General features: G+C 32.7%; 1 protein-coding gene across 1 annotated transcript in view; it reads right to left on the bottom strand.

Moving 5' to 3' along the window:
* LOC114338609 (phospholipid-transporting ATPase ABCA3-like) overlaps window positions 1–17973 on the bottom strand; it is a 351819-nt gene that overhangs the window by 42134 nt on the left and 291712 nt on the right. Inside the window, exon 22 of the mRNA XM_050645554.1 lies at window positions 11106–11315. Coding sequence (XP_050501511.1) covers window positions 11106–11315 — 210 coding nt within the window. The remainder of the gene's footprint in view (window positions 1–11105; window positions 11316–17973) is intronic.

The following is a 17973-nucleotide window of genomic DNA, read 5'->3' as shown; positions in this document are numbered from 1 at the left end:
TACCTAATGTTATTTAAGATTTAGAAATTAACTGTTATAATAATTAGTTTTAAGTCCTTATTGTAATTAATTATTGTATAACCAATATTGTTTGTGTCAATGGCCATCGCTGCCGAGACACATAAATTTAATAAAAAAAAAAACCTTTATTAGTGTTTATCTCAATATGTGTAAAATGTGACATTGCTTGTTTTTCCCTGTACTCTTCAAATGGATGGTTGTAACAGCAAATCTAATAAGGTGTAAAATATACTAAAGTTACAATTAAGATGCAGTAGAAATAAACAAACCAAGACACGTTAAATGCTACTAGGAACACACCCGAATCATAATTTACAATGTATATACATTGTAAATCCCAAATCGTGATTTCCGCAGTTTATACATTGTAAATTATGATCCGGGAGTGCTCCTAGTAGCATTTAACGTGTCTTCGTTTGTTTTTTTCTACTGCATCTTGATTGTAAATTTAGTATAGAGTTGAAGGGTCAGATAATAGAAAAAGTCATGGAGTTTAAATATATAGGCATCACACTATCTAGCTACGGAAAGCTCGAAACAGAAGTGAAAGCTCAGGTGAATAAAGCAAACAGACCCGCAGGTTGCCTGAATAAAACTTCTTTTCCTTCTTCTTCTCCCTTCTTGTATGTAGGCTTTAAAGCCTGTTTCTTCTTCAATATTAGCCTCCTAAATTGTTTAAGTTATCGCACCATCTTTTTCTTGTTCTGCCAATACTTCCTCGTCCATTTGGTGACTTATCTAGTGCTATTCGTACAATCTTATCCTCTGTCATTCTACTAATGTGTTCGTTCCACTCCTGTTTCCGTTTTGTCACCCATCCACATATGTCTTCTACATTGCATGATCTTCTTATGTTTTCGCTTCTCTCCCTATCCAACAGACTTTTCCCTGATATTCGTCGGAGTATTTTCATCTCTGTTGTTTCTAGTAGTCGTCTCGTTTTAGATGTGTCAGGTCTTGTCTCCGCCGTGTATGTCAATATAGGTCTACTTGCTGCTTTATAGATTCTTGCTTTTGTGTCTTGTGTTAGGTGTTTGTTCTTCCAGATTGTGTCATTAAGAGATCCCGCCGCTTTAGTTGCTTTTAAGCTTTGCTGTCGTACTTTCTCTTCAACATCTCCGTAACTTATATATTCCCAGATATCTAAACCTTGCTTCCTGCTTTATTATTTTCCCACCTGCATAAAACAATATGGAGAAATAAAAATATAGAAAAAGAAGTAACAGGCAGAATTTACACAACATCAGATCAATGATCAGATCAGTCATCAGATCAATGAAGACATACTCGGCAGAAATACGACCTGATACAGAAAGGACAAAAAAAATGCTAAAAACAACAGAGAAGAAAATATTTCGAAAAATCAATGGTAAGACACTATGAGATAGAAGATAGAGCTAGAACTGCAGATATACGACGGAGATGCAAGGTGACAACATTAATAACTGGGTGAAAAACATAAGAGTAGAATGGAACGACCACAAAAGCCGAATGACAACAAATAGAGTCGTAAGGACGGCGAGGGACGGTTCCCCAATAGGAAGACGATCAGTGGGAAGACGACGAAAACAATGAAATGACAACTTAGTGGAGGCACATTAACAGGCAGAGTTATGTCTACAAAAAAAGAAAAAGAAGAAGAAGACTAGTGATTTTGGCCGTAGCCATGCGCCGGGGATAAAATCAAATGCCATGTATGGTCACTAATTTTTTTTTACTTCCTCCTATTTTATCGTATCTCACTCCAATTTTTTCTGACTTTCTCCAATTTTTTCTGACGCCCTCCAAAACTTCTAATTTCCTCCACGTTTTCCTTAGTTCCTCTAATTTATTCTTACTGACTCTTTCTATTTATTTTTTTTATAGATATTTTATTATATAGATACAGATTTCAAAAACGAAAGACAATAAATAACGGTGTGTGGCACCTTAGGAATGCCGACAGAAGTGACTACTTTTTATAGCGCGTTATGACTGGGCGGAGGTAAATTCCTCACCAACCAGTAGAACCATATAATCCGACAGGTATTTTCCTCACCAAGTTTAAGGGTTCGTATTAATCCGGTAGGTATTTTCCTCACCAACACACTCAGGTAATAAAATAAAAAATATAGATATAATTTAAGAATGATTATTATGAAAGCATCCGAAATCCGAATAAAAGACATTCATTTCCTTACGTTGTAATAATAGTTTATAATATAGATAATGTGCAAAACGTATAACTTATTATTTATTATTTACTATAATAAGAAACACACTTTACAAAATCCATTATAGTCAGTTGATTAGACTAATAACTTATTATAGTTATTAAGGTATACTATATTCGCTCTCGCGAGATTTTTTTTGAGACATTCGGAATAGGAAACCTACAACACAAAAATTCCTACCTCACACTATTAACTGCTAAAATCAACTCAAATCAACTTAATCTTTCATTAAAAAAAGAAGAATTATTAGAAATAGTGGGAGTGTCTACTAATCTCATAAAATTTTGTGAAGTTTATTTCTACAAAATATTTTTATTTTGTACAATAAATAATTTTCTCATTTGCTATCAATACATTATAATGGTTTAAATAAATAAATATTGATTGGCGTAAGGTTTATGTTATTTTTATGTCCGTTTACTATTAATAATATTGGATATGAGCAGGTGCGTTGGTTTTGTAGTAATTTCCAGTCACTTCTGACAACTGAATTTTTCAAAAAAGAAATTACTAACGTCAGTGTCAAAAAAAATCTCGCGAGAGCGAATGTAGTATACCAAGGGTATTATAACAATAATAACGCTTGAGGTCAATAGTGTATAGACCGAGGGCCTTCGGCCCGTGATGCCTTCAACGTTTAATGTCCGACTAAATTATTCTTTATATGCAAAAAATTTGAATAAATTTTGAATTAATTAGTTTTCAAATAAGTACATTTACCAGAAATAGTCGTAACGTAATTGTGGTAACCATAGTTTTACTTAGAGTTTTATTTGTCAACTTGACAGTATTTAACTCGTTATTTAAATTTAATAGGCACTAGGGCGTTATTTTTCTATAACACCCCCTTGGGCGTTATATCGTACTTAATAGACTTCGAAATAATGTCATTATTTGTCAAATAATAGACCAGTCGTACGTTAATTTTCTACATTTTTCTCAGCTTACTTGCAGACTGCAGTAATAAAAAAAATCATTATATAGTTTGCATGACATTAAATCAAACACAAAACAATCTCATACGTCTTCCGGTTTTATATAATGTAAGGCCAAAAGTATGTTTCAGTCTACTTCAGAATCATTTGTATATTCTGATGTTAAATCAAAAGACTGAATTTTCTATAAAAAGTTTGGTGTACTTAGGTGAAATCTTCAATCATGTATTTCAGTGTTTGGACACATTTGAATGATTGCGATATGTATAAATATAGCTTTTCAAAATCTACAAAAACTTTACTAGGATTAAACTTAGAGATGCATCAAGTCAAACTAGTTTGATTTTACTCAACAAACTTGACTTGACTTGAAAACCAAACTTATTTTGTAAAAAAGTTTGACTTGACTTGATTTCAATATCTTTAGGTTTGACTTGAAATCAAACTTCTTCAAACAGTTTGAAGTTTGAATACCATATTGTGTTCAGTTACGTTCGTTGTGAAGTGTGTGCTTTGTGCGATAATGTGTCAGTTGCGGATCTACGGAGGAAAAATAGGATAAATTCCCCCCTCCCCCCCCCCAACAAGACAAAAAAATAAATTTCAATAAACATTGAAATGTATTACCTGATAATATGATACTTAAACCACAGACAGACAAATAAAACCCTATACGCTCTAAGCTTCGCTGGTGTCGCTCCTAGCGGATTAGTAATGCAACTTTCACCGGTAATTTTTAAATTTATTATTTAATTGTTATAGCTTAATATTTACAACACAAAAAAGTAATTAAATTTTAACGGATTTTTTTAAGATTTTACAAATCATTTTGACGTTCTATTGATGAAATATTAATTATTTCTTACTTCAGATACTTTCACAATTATCGTGTAGATGGCGCTAAGATTAATATATTAATTTATAATTACATATTACGGAACATATTCAGTATTTAAAACGTAAGTATATTTAAGGTAAAAATATATACCACAGCTTTGACCAACTAATATTTTTTAAATTTATGTTTTTATTTTTAATTTTCACATCCGACGCCCTGAAGGGCACTAAGGATTATGAGAAAGAAGAAGATTTTTAATTTTAAATTAATCACTTTGACGTTTATGTCAAATTTCCAGTAAACGTTTACAGACTTGTCACTACTGCCGCTCGCGAATTTTTAAATATCCCCTCTACGTACGAGCTAACAGCGTATAAACGCGCTAGTTTATAAGTTTGGATAATTTAGAAAACTTAATGCATATAGATAGGTCAATATATTTAAAATTTAAACCCAAACATAACATTTGTAGACTGTATCTGAAAAAAAATTCAATTATAGACATAAAACCAATAACCCTATTATTATTACTCAATTATTTTTAAATATTTTTTTTTATATGAAATATAATCATCAGGGGTAGGCGGTATTATACCGCCTACCCCTTATTATTAACTTCGTTAATAATAATTGAATTATGCTCCTTCTCAAATATGCCCGGAACATTAATAAAAAAAAAATATTTAAAAATTTCAAAAAAGTTTTTTTTTCTACTTTTTTTGCTTATAACTTAAAAGCTATTCATTTTAGAACAAAGTCGTATATAAATAAAACAAAGATAATTAAATTTTATATCAGATGCGATTGGTTAAAAATGTCTTAATTTATCACCCTTGCTTCAAAATAGCAATAAATATAAAATAAGGGGGCAAAACAAGCCTGTCCTTATTCAATGATTTTCCATCACTTAGGTTACACTTGGAACCTTCCTAATTCGCTTAGAAAATTTTTGTAATGTGCTAAAGCCGTACACCAAATTTGGGTGCTACGGGCTCCTTTATTTAGATGGACTCACCCAAGTTTTTTTATGTATTTTGACCCGTATAACACGAATTTTTTGGGTCACAGTTGATCCGGATGTCGATAAGATTGTTATAAACAAAGAACTTGAGGAATCACATAACATCGATTTTCCGCAAAATAAAACATTTTTTTGTATTTCTTGGGCAATTCTAAGCAAAAAATGTTCTTACAAGTTTTTTCGTAGGATGCATAGTTTTCGAGATAAACGCGGTGGAACTTTCAAAAAATCGAGAAATTGTAATTTTTAAACGCGAATAACGTTTGATTAAAAAATAAAATAGCAATTCTGCTGACAGCATTTGAAAGTTATAACCGTTATACCGGTTTTAGTTATTTGCATTGCTAAAAATTAATTTTTTTATTATTAAACAAAGCTATTTGTTTATAAGCCAAAAAATTGTTAATAAATTTAAAACATTGCTGAGGCCCCTTAAATAATCCGATTGTAATTCTGTACAGTGTATTAGATAGGTAGAGCACCTCTTTATATGTAAAAAATAGCCAACTTCTAAATGGTCTACTTTTTGTTCAGAAAGATTTTAAAAAATTTGAACTTTTTTAAAAACATTTAGATTGCAAATTTATTATGCAAAATTTATTAGGTCGATTTTAATGAAATTTGGTACACGATTTAAGTATGTTACAAAGAATTTCCTAAGCGAATTACTAAGGTTCTAAGTGCCACCAAAGTGGTTAAAAAATATTGAATAAAAACAGACTTATTTTGCCCCCTTATTTTGTGTTTATTGCTATATTGCAGAAAAGGTAATACATTAAGACATTTTTTACCAGTCGTATATCATACCTACAAAATTCAATTATCTTTATTTTATATTTCTCTACGACTTTGTTCCAAAACGAATCGTTTTAAAGTTATAAGCAAAGAAAGCAGAAAAAAATCGATGTTTTTCGAAATTTTTAAATATTTTAATTTTTTTTATTAATGTTCCGGGCATATTTGAGAAGGAGCATAAGTCAATTATTATTACTGAAGGTGTCACCTAACTTTATCAGCAAAAATCCGAATGCCACCTCTCACATCCAAAAATAGACGTTTTTTCGCAGATTCTTACTGGTCTATATAATGATGTAAAAAGGAAAACAACAACTCTTGAATTTTAAAAAATACTTCTGTATTGTACGTTTTGGAGCGAACTGACAGCTTGACACCATATGCCACCAGCGTTTTCGACCTGGCCCTTAGATAAAAGAAATAGTACAAACACTCTCATAAATATATCTCAACTATCCATTGACAAATTCCAGTTTATCTTTTTTAATTGCATCCCTTAAACGAGAATTCTGACTCAAGTGCTTTATTGCTGTTCAAAAATCAAACGAATATCCGTTTCTGCTATGGCTTGCGGTCTACGACACATAATTATAGTGCCGGCAAAAATCTTGAAATTCTACAAAGTGAATAAAACGCATAAATTATGAGAATTATTATTTTAACTGTTAATTAAATGTAATGTAATTAATACTCTGTCATATCAATTTACTATTTTAGTTTGGAATAAGCCACAAAATTGGATTATTCTGCACACTACAATATAATAGCACTGCAATAGATATGCGCAGGTAGAACGCATGCTATAGTAGCACCAGAATTTTTTAGTTACATTTAATTTTATAGCATATTTTAACTCAATATTTCAAACTTTCAATAGTAATTTTACCATCTTAGAGTAGGTCCACTGTGGATGTTGTAATTTTATCGACATCATGGTAATTTCTATATACTTATAGCGTTGATTGATAAATACGGATACCAGTATAATTTATCAGTCAACGCTTATAGGTTATAGGAATGTGGTTATAAGTCTTTACACATTATGTACTCAGATGTAAATATATAATTTAGCTCTCCAGGCCTAGAATGCCCATAGTTTGGTTTACTTTTCTTTTCCATTCTCTCCTGTTTGCTGGTTTATTTTTCCAATTTGTGATTTTAATTTCTTCTATGTCTCTTTTAACATCTTTCTTCCATCTGGTTTTCGGTCTACTTTTCTTCTTCTTTCCTCTTTTTCCTTCCGTTAGTATTATTTTGGGAAGTCTTGTGTTTGTCATCCTTTGAATATGTCCCAACCACCTCAGTCTTTGTGATTTGATGATCCCTGATCCCTTCTATATTCGGTTCTCCATAGATCTAGTTCTACATTTGGTATTTTTATCCACATTCCATTTCATAGCTTTCCTACAAATATTTTCCTGAGGACTTTTCTTTCCCACACTTTCAGCATGACTTGTTCGGATTTGTTCATTGTCCGTGTTCCACTGGCATATAATGCTATAGGTGTTATCACTGTCTATTTTCAATCTTAGCCTTTCTAGATATGTTTTTACTTCTTAAGTTGTTTAGAGCAAAGATACAAAGATTACCAGCCATATTTCTCGCTTGGTTTTCATCTTTCATATTTGGTCTCCTAGTGAATATCGCTCCTAGATATTGGTATAATTCTACTTCTTCGAATTTATATGATTTTCTTTCTGTGCTTATTGTCCTGTATTGTCCTTGTATGTATTCTCGTTCTATTCATTCTATATATTTAGTATTTTCTTCATTTATGTATATCCCCTTCTTTCTCGCTATAGTCTCTAGTCTTTTTATTATTTCTTTTAATTCTTGTTTATTTCTGGCTATCAGTACTATATCATCAATTTTGTCATCGGTAACTAGCATCTAACTCGACAAAAAAGTATATCTACTAAATTACTAAATAAATTATTTTTCAAACTCTCAAACTAGTTTGACAAACAGTTTGAATATTCAAACCTGTAACTATGGACCAGTTTGACTTGACTTGAATTATTTGTCAGAAGGTTTGACTTGAGTTTGACTTGAAATTATGTCAAACTCAAGTCAATTTCAAACATTCAAGTCAAACTTGTACAACTCTAATTAAACTCAATTTCGAGAGCTTTAAAAATTTCTGATTTTAACAAATAGAAAAGATTGTTTTAAGTTTCTGTTTTTTTTTTGTTTGACAGTAAACAGTATAATAAAGAAATATAATGCCCATTAATTGGCCCATGAATAGTGAATAGTTGCAAATAATATGTGGTACGGTAATTGTGCCATACATATAATATACGAGAGGGGCAAAATTATGGAATAAATTAATTTTCTCTAAAACGGACGATTTTGGAGAAAAACCCCGAAGAAACAGGTCGATTTTTATTTTTAAATTACAATTTTTTGGCCTATATTTTCATAGTAGTAACGTCATCTAACTGTGCGTGATCACGTAATCAATGATTTTTTTAAATGGGAATAGCGGTCGTGTGGTAGCTTATTTGAAAGGGTGTTATATTAATTTTGAATTAATTAGTTTTCGAATAAGTACATTTACCAGAAATAGTCGTAACGTAATTAGTAATATAAACATTAACGTAATTATTGATTGATTGATTGATTGATGACGTCACTAATATGAAATATATGTGTGTGCTATCGGATTTCTTGACTGTGGACTTAATCCATTAGCCGAACTAAAAATATGAAATATAGATATGCCAAAAAATTGTGATTTAAAAATAAAAATCGACGTGGTTCGGGGTTTTTTGTCCAAAATCGTCCATTTTAGAGAAAATGAATATATTCCATAATTTTGCCCCTCTCTGTATAAAATTCATTGTTGCTAAAAATCTTATATTTGTTTCACATTCACAACTAAATACAGTTATCTTACTTTTGACACAGTTTATAAAGAGAAAATTTTCCTCCTTTGTTGTTTTTTGAGCACAGCTCTTCACAAATTCTTGAACCTCATCAATATTGGAAGGAAGTCGACCAGGCATCATTTTCGTCGATAATTATATATATTTTTTCTTATGTAACAGACATCAATCGTAGTAATTGTTTCAAGCAAATTAGCTGCAAGCTCTTGGCGAATGATTTTTGGCGGTTTTTCAGTATATTCTCTTCGGCTTTACGTTTACAAGAGTTAGAAACAATTTTTCGATCTATCTTCTGCAGATCTGGTTCATGATTATGTTGTAGGCTACTTGTAGTTATTGTAAGATTTGCCCCAATAGTATTCAATTTCGCACTAAAAGTTACTTTATTGCCTCCAGAACACTTCTTCACTTTCTAAAACTTTCACCTTATAAAAAATAAAATTTTCAAATATCGCGATTACTTTCTATTAAACATGACATTTTTGTCAAAATTCCAATTATGACTAAAAATAAAATACTATAAAATTAATTAATTAATTATTATAGGTATGAAAAGACCTACTGTAATTTTATAGTAGATAAATAATTTCCTTGAATGCCTTTTAGTAAAATCTACCTGAAACTACCATTTCAGTTTTGGTGAGGAAAATACCTGTCGGATTATGATATACCCTTCCAAACTCAGGTATAAGATTATTTTGGTGAGGAAATTACACCCGCCGTTATGACTATACAGTGATAAGTGCGCTAATAACCAGCACAATTGCGCAAAAGACGGAAAACATAATTCGTTGTGAAATAAAAAGAGATGAAACTAGTAGAGAAATATTATGTACCTATTTGAATTAAAAATATTTTGATATACATAATTCAGTTAGAGCACATTAAGGGAATATTTATCATTCGTAATGAGTAATAATTCTGTAATAATAATACAAAAAGCTTAAGCCGGACAGATTGCTGTCCTTACTTCTTAATTTTGAAGGTTTAAGTTTAAGTAATAACTGATTTTTACATTTGAATAGTCATTTATTTGGATTTAATGGAGGACCATAATCTATTTATTGTAAGGGAGCAAAGTATGCTAAATTTTGAGTCACTCAAGCGTTATAGGGACCTGCTGGGTTGTGATTATTAGATCCTAAAATCAAAAAAAGTTAAGTAAAATTTTCCATTTTATTGGGCGCTTTCCATTTTTTAATTAAATTTTTCATTTCCAACAATCATTTTTTCCTATTAAAGCGCCATCTATCCATAATTCGAAAAACTGTCTCGAATAAAAGTTGCTTATTTTTATGTAAAAAATCCAAATCTGCAATAAAAATTTGGGGTCCCATTTAAGATTTTAAAGTAAACTTAATCTGACAATTTCGAGTATTTTTAAGGATATATTTTTTTTCAGGCCCCCCTTAACGAACTTCCCTGTGTTAAGAGCCAATATATGGTAGAGGTACATCTGCAGGGTACCAGGTTTCTCCCCATTTGGCTTGGGCTCCCTACCAGGTTTCTCCCCATTGGGCTTGGGCTCCCCTACCATTAGTATAAGATTGTTAATGTATGCGTATATAGTATGGTTTTTTTATTTGAGTAATGAATAAATAGATATATATATATATATATATATATATATATATATATATATATATATATATATATATATATATATATACAAGTAGTATTTTGATTGACTTGATTGGAAATACGAATTTCACAAATTTTTTGGGTATTGAAGTCAAATTGGGGCTTTAAAGTATACTATTGTCTAATATTCGAGCTTTCGGAAATGTTTATTTCCTTTGTCAAGAATGTCTACAATATATATATATATATATATATATATATATATATATATATATATATATATATATATTTTTGAAATTCGTTTTATTTATAATTTTATTTTATCGACGATACAAGTTTTATGTATTATATAGGATATGTAAGCATGTCAACGTCAGTAGTTTTGCTTATGTAATTCTTTGATATGTTTTTTGATGATTGTTAGTAAGTCCTCTATAAACCTCAGGGTAAAATTTTTTGACGCCCTTCTTGAAGTTTCGTAGAGTTAAATATTTGTTGTTTTTTTTTTGTCAAAATGTTATCTATCTACCATCTACCTATTATTTGTATTCATACCCATCCCTACTGAAGCTCCCGATAATGATCAACGAGGCCTTTGTGTTGGTCTTGTATACGATTTTTTCCGATATAATAATTCCTTGCCTACGTATGGATAATAATTATCGTTATGATCTTATTTTTTAGCACTTATACATTATGGTTCCTTCTGATCGTTATAACGTATAATCTTAAAATCGATAAACTTAAATATGTAAATTAAGGCATTAAAAAATATGCATATTAAATATCTCTAAATATTGAAACTACATTTACCCTTCCTCCCGTTGGTGACTCTTCGGCTGTAATTATTTTCATTGCTGTAGTTTTTCCAGCTCCATTGTGACCAAGCAGACCGAATACTTCACTGGAATCTATTGCCAAAGAGATAGACTTTATCGCTACATTTAGATTTTCATTAGCTGATCCTATTAATCTGCTTAACGTATGACCTTTGACTCCTTTTTTGTAAACCTTGCGCAAATTCTGTAAAAGATAAAATATTTTACGATCAAATGATTTTCAGTACCAATAATTAATAATTAGAAAGTAATATAAATGAAAGAATATGATACGGATAAATTTCTGTAAGATAATTTCTACTTTCATTAAACCTACCAATTATAACTGTCCTGAGCAAATTCCTCACAAATCCTTGTTAGTAAATATTCAAAAGGTGGTTTGTGGTTTTACCTATTTACTTCTAGAAATTTCGAAGTTGTCCCCCGCTAACCTATTGGACTTGGCTAAGAATTGCAATTTTAATTTAAGGTAACAATGCCAATTTAGTATCCGACCAAACGGGTCGTCACATTTTGTTAGTTTTAGAGTTTGGATGCAAAACTCTCATATACTCGTTAGAATTCGAGCAGTCTCTTGCCAACGCAATTCTTGTTTCAGAGTTTTCAACTCTCGCGTATTTAGTATAAATACTGTGAGTCTACATAGCTTAAAGTTTAAAAATACATATTTCGCAAATGCTTATACACTTGAGAGCAAAATAATCGACTCACTTGCTGAATAATTGTACAGGTGGAATTTCCTTAAGGTGAAACAGTAGCGATCAACGGTAGCGAAAACGCGTTCCAAGATTGCGGCTGTAATTTTGAATATTTTTTCGAGATATTTGGCACACGTATTCGTAATATAATAAAGAATGGCAGTACAGAGCCCAATTTGAAAAATATATTAATATGTGGAAATTACTCTGTAATTAAATACAATATTAAAAAACGAGCCTGTACCGCCATTAAGAAGAACAAAAAAATAAACTTTCTTCAAATAAACTTTTTTATCCGATGCTTAGATTTTGTGTCATTTTGGAACTACTAATGAAATAAAAAATTTTAGTAGTTCCAAAATGGCACAAAATCTAGGCATCGAATAAAAAAGTTTATTTGAAGAAAGTGTATTTTTTGTTCTTCTTAATGGCGGTACAGGCTCGTTTTTTAATATTGTATTTAATTACAGAGTAATTTCCACAGGTATTTGATGTGTGGCCGCCTGTTACAAGCAAGTCGATTTTGAAAGTGCTCTTTCAGAAAAATTGTAAATTTGGGTATGTACACTTTATACTTAAACTAAAGAACTGTCAACCATACACCAATAGATGCAAAGAAGAGTTTGAGAAGAAAGATTTCAAAAATATCATTATATTTTTCTAATAACAAGTTCAAAATTAGTAAATTATTCCTTAAAATTAAAATAAGAGTTTTTAGTATAACCAATTTTAATACATTAACTTTTTGCATTATAAGTAACGTTTTTGTTCAAACAGTAATTATGGTCTGCTATAATAAAGGTGACATTACACTAAAATCCACCGTAGTGAAGATATGGAACAGAAAATCGATGCGATCCTTGAAAAACTATTAAAGTCAGACTTACTGGAAAAACAAAACATGAGAATGGAAGGCAAACTCGACGCAATCACTAAAGAACTGGCAGAACTAACAGAAGAAAACACAGAGTTAAAAGAAAAGAATCAAGAACTTCAAACAATATTGCAAATTCAAGAAAGAAGGGTAGAAGTAGATTCTAGTTTCAACCTTCGTACCGTTAACACGTATCGAATACGAGCTAGATAGTTATTAAAAAGTAATTAGTAGAAAATTTATCGCTCATTAAGTAGATATAAATAAAAGTTTATTTATATACAAGTTAAGTTTTTGTGAAAGTGGTAAATACAAATAAGTGATATACGGAATATTGACTACTTTTCACGTAATTATTTGAAACAATAAAAAATATTTTTACTGTATTTTAATATACATTTGTATATACTAGGAACATTTTAAACACATTTTCAATTTTATTTGCAGTCTGTACTTACAAGAACTGGAGTCGGTTACCAATAGGGGGACAGGGCCGCACTCACTCTTGCGGGTGTTGCGGGTGATACCTGTTCTTCTAAAATGATCTCCACCGAAACAAGCATGGATCAAAAATCTCAAAACAACATAAATTCACCGAAAAGCTACTCACAGGTGACAAATCAATTCAAATTCCCTTCAAGAGACCAGGCACTAGTTTTCAGTGCAATCGAAAATACTCCACTTCATGACTACCTAATCCCTCTTGGTAACATTATTCAACCTAAAAACATCATTTTCGCCTCCCGCCTTTCCAACAACCGGGTTTGCATATACCTCGCGAATAAAAATATCCTAGATCAGTTTTTAGATAACTATGGCCAAATCACTATCCGAGGAGAACTTTTAAAGGCTAGACGACTCATAACACCAGCCGAACGAATTGTCATGTCAAATGTATCCCCGACCATCCCACACCATGTTCTTGAAAAAGAACTGCTAAAAATCGGTTTACATCTTGTATCTCCCATAACATTTTTAAAAATCGGCGCAAATCTTCCCGAGTACAGCCATATTCTAAGCTTTCGACGGCAAGTATATGTTAGCCCTCATAATTTAACCATCCCAAGCGCCATAACAATAACATTCGAAAACACAAACCAAACAATATTCTTTTCTCAAGATGGAAACGTCTGTTTCAAATGCAAAAATCCGGGACATAGGGCAGCAGCCTGTACCGAACCTACAAATATATCTACGACGCAACAAACTTCACTAAGCTCTACAGCTTCAAATACTACAACTGCAGCTGACTCGGCTGCACAAACAACAACAGCATCGACTCCTACGCCAACCCTTACCAGTACGACTAACCAACCTGAAACGTCCCCATCTAAACAAGCTCTAACTACATCATCACATCAAAGTACCTTTTCAGAACATACTGAGTCAAAATTACCAAACGTAAATACAGAAGTAACTGAAAACAAAGACACTCATTTAAAACGCTCTATCAGTGAAGTCGCTTCTCCAGAATCCGACAATACACTTCAAGAAAACCCATTTACAGTACCAAAATCTACAGCATCTCGAAAGAAGACAAAGACATCTAAACTTGAGGAAACACATTCGAATGTATCCATTTGCTCCATGATACATCCTGCCAAAACCTTCATTGATAATCACGAACCACCATTTCCGCTGAACAGTGATCAATTAGTCTGCCTCCTAGAAAACATAGCTGGCTTATCGAACCCCATAATCCCAATCAATGACTTCACTTCTGATTTTAAAGGTCTAAGTGACATGTTAAAGGAAATCCGTCCCTACTTAAAAGAAAGGTCGATAAAAACAAGGCTGACTAACTTGAATAAAAAAATACTTGCTCACCTTGGAGAGGTGGGCTCCGGTATAGAAAGTGATGCATCACAGTCATCATAGATCAGCAGCTGGTTTCTATCCATTGTTATATTCCATATTTTATATTCTTTTTTACATTCAACTCAATAATACACTGGAATATTGATGGATTCTTCCATCGTCTAGCTATGCTACAGATTATCATTGCCGAAAACTGTCCAGATATAATCTGTCTGCAAGAGACCAATTTAAAACCCCAACAAAAATACAGTCCCAAACACTACACATGTTTCCGTAAGGACAGGATGATTTTTAACCATGCTAGTGGCGCTGTTATTACATTAGTAAAAAAATCCCTCGACGCAGATTTATTTCCCGTAGTAAGCAATTTAGAAGCGATAGTCATCAAAATTGAATCTTCCATGTCCTTTTACATATGTAATATCTACATTCCTCCCAATTCACAGGTAAATTACACAGATTTGCTACACCTTATAGACCAAATTCCAAAACCACGTATAGTCGTAGGTGACTTTAATGGACATAATATAATATGGGGATCTTTTAACACAAGTTCGATGGGAAGAACAATAGAAAACTTATTATATAACTTGGATTTAAATTGTCTTAATGATGGAACGCCTACTAGGTTCAACTCAGCATCGGGAGAATCCTCAGCAATTGACTTAAGTCTCTGTGATCCAATTTTAACTCCATCCTTATCTTGGGAAGTGCTGTCGTTCACCTATGGCAGCGACCACCACCCCATAAAAATCTGCAATACTAATACTCTACCGGAAATACAAGACACATTTGTTCCAAAATGGAAAACCGAGAAGGCTGATTGGGTGAGTTTCTCAACATATATTGATAATTCCATAGAAAGCTGTGAAATTAACTACTGCGATCTCGATAGAACAATCACCAATTTTAATGACTTAATACTAAAAAGTGCCGAACTTGATATTCCAAAAACAAAAAAAATATACAAGCATCATCCAGTACCATGGTGAAATAAAGATTGCGAAGAAGCAATGCGACAAAGTAAAAAAGCTCTAAACAGGTTTTAAACGGCACAAAACCCAAGAAAACAAAATTGAATTCAAGCGCCTAAAAGCCAGAGCCCAAATAGTTATAAAAAAATCAAAAAAGCCTCATGGTCAAAATACGTCTCTGAAATAAACAGTTCTACTCCAATGAGTGAAGTTTGGAAAAGAGTAAAGAAAATCTCCGGTTTAAAGTATTCCTCATCAATTAACACTCTTAAAATTAATAATACTATAGTCTCTACCTCAAAAGGCATTGCTGAAACTCTTGCTTCCACCATTGAACAACATTCCTCTAGCGAAAACTACAACACTAACTTTAGAGACTACAAACAAGACAAAGAACGCACTATTTTGTCTCTAGAAGAATCCTACGAAAACCCCCTATCTAAACCTCTTACTATCATGGAACTGAATAGCTCCTTACAGGACATGAAAAACTCAAGTCCAGGACCCGACAATATCCCTGTTCTCTTTCTTAAGCAACTGTCAATATTGGCAAAACAACATCTTCTGCTAATTTTCAATCAAATTTGGCAACTTCGGCAATTTCCGTCTACATGGTCAAAGGCTACAATTCTACCATTTTTAAAATCCAGAAAACATCGAATTGACCCAGAATCATACAGGCCCATCTCTCTAACATGTGGCATGGCTAAATTAATGGAAAAATAGTCAACCCGGCTTATGTGGACACTGAAAAACACTCATTTTTTCTTACCAGAGCAAAACGGCTTCAGACGTAACCGGTCAGCAGTCGACAATATTGTAGACCTACAAAGTGATATCCAAGAAGCATTAGCAATGAATCAAATGTGCATAGCTATTTTCTTCGATCTAAAGAAAGCCTTCAATACGTGTTGGAGACACAGCATCATTGAAAAACTGCACGCATCCAATATTCGAGGACACTGCTTAGCCTATATCGAAAATTTCTTAAAAAATTTCTCCTTCCAAGTAAGAGTCAACAACGTTTAATCAGATTTTCATACTGCAGAAAATGGTACTCCACAAGGCTCAGTACTCAGTCCTACCCTATTGCTAGTTGCCATAAACAACATATTAAATAAATTACCTAAACCTCTCAAAGCTCGCCTCTATGCAGACGATTTAGTGGTGTACATTAAAGGAGCACAAAAAGACTCTTTGTGCCGAATAATACAGTCATTTTTAACTCGGCTAGAAGAATGGACAGCAAGTACAGGATTCGAATCCTCCGTTACAAAGACAACTGGGATGCTGTTTTCGAAAAAATCACCCGTTGCTCCAGTCCTTTATTTTCACAACAGCGTCATTCCCTTCGAAAAGTCTGTGAAATTCCTCGGTATGTGGTTAGATCAAAAACTTTCCTGGAAAAAGCACATACAACACTTGGCGCTAACATGCAACAAAAGACTCAACTTGCTTAAAACCGTATCAAATCGTTTCTAGGGGTCCGACTTTTCTACGCTGCTGCTTCTGTACAAAACACTAATTAGATCCAAAATCGATTACGGTTCAATTGTTTATGCCTCCGCAACTAAGACTACCTTAAAACCACTAGATACAATCCACAATGCCGCACTTCGGATCGTTCTCGGAGCTTTTCACACTTCACCAATAGAAAGCATATAGTCCGAAACTGGAGAACCATCATTGCAGTATAGGCGGACAATTTTAACACTTTCACATGCTTCTTCCGTAGCTGCCAATAAGGATCATCCACTATTTGAAAATACCTTTTCCAAAAATAATCACGACTTTTTCTCCAATAGACCTCGTACCGGAAAACCTTATTACATGCGAATAAGATCAATTTTAAATGAACTCGATGCAACAATTCCAGACGTGTTTCACTGTAACATCCAATATCCCACACCATGGTTAATAGACATCCCAAATTGCAACACCTCTTTACTAGAGTTCTCCAAAAAATACACTAACACCTTACTTATAAAAAACAAACTGAACGAGATTCTTGAACGAGACTACCTAAACTGCACAACATCTTCACCGATGCCTCTAAGTCCAGTGAAGATATTGGTTGTGCATTTGTAACTCCAACGTCTACTTTTCAATTTAAACTACCGCCTAGTTCAAGCGTTTTCACCGCTGAACTATTTGCTTTGTATCGCGCCCTAAAACATGCAAACCTTTCAAATATTTCAAAGCCTCTGTTTCTCACCGACTCGCTCAGCTCTCTACTCGCAATCCAGCATCTGTATCCTGAAAGTCCTTTAGAGAAACTAATAAAAATTGAGCTACAAATTGCCCAAGAGAACAACACAACTCCGAAATTTATATGGATACCATCACATATAGGGATTATGGGCAATGAAGAGGCAGACAGAAGTTCTCGTAATGCAGCAACAAGTGCGATGTCCGAATTAGTGCGCGAGTGTGTATCTAAAGATCTCAAAACGTTTTTTAAACAAAAAGTGATCGGTC

Source organism: Diabrotica virgifera, chromosome 3 (genome assembly GCF_917563875.1).
Source record: "Diabrotica virgifera virgifera chromosome 3, PGI_DIABVI_V3a".
Lineage (NCBI taxonomy): Eukaryota > Metazoa > Arthropoda > Insecta > Coleoptera > Chrysomelidae > Diabrotica > Diabrotica virgifera.
Note: the sequence above shows the minus strand (reverse complement) of the source record. Positions and strands in the feature narration are given on the sequence as shown.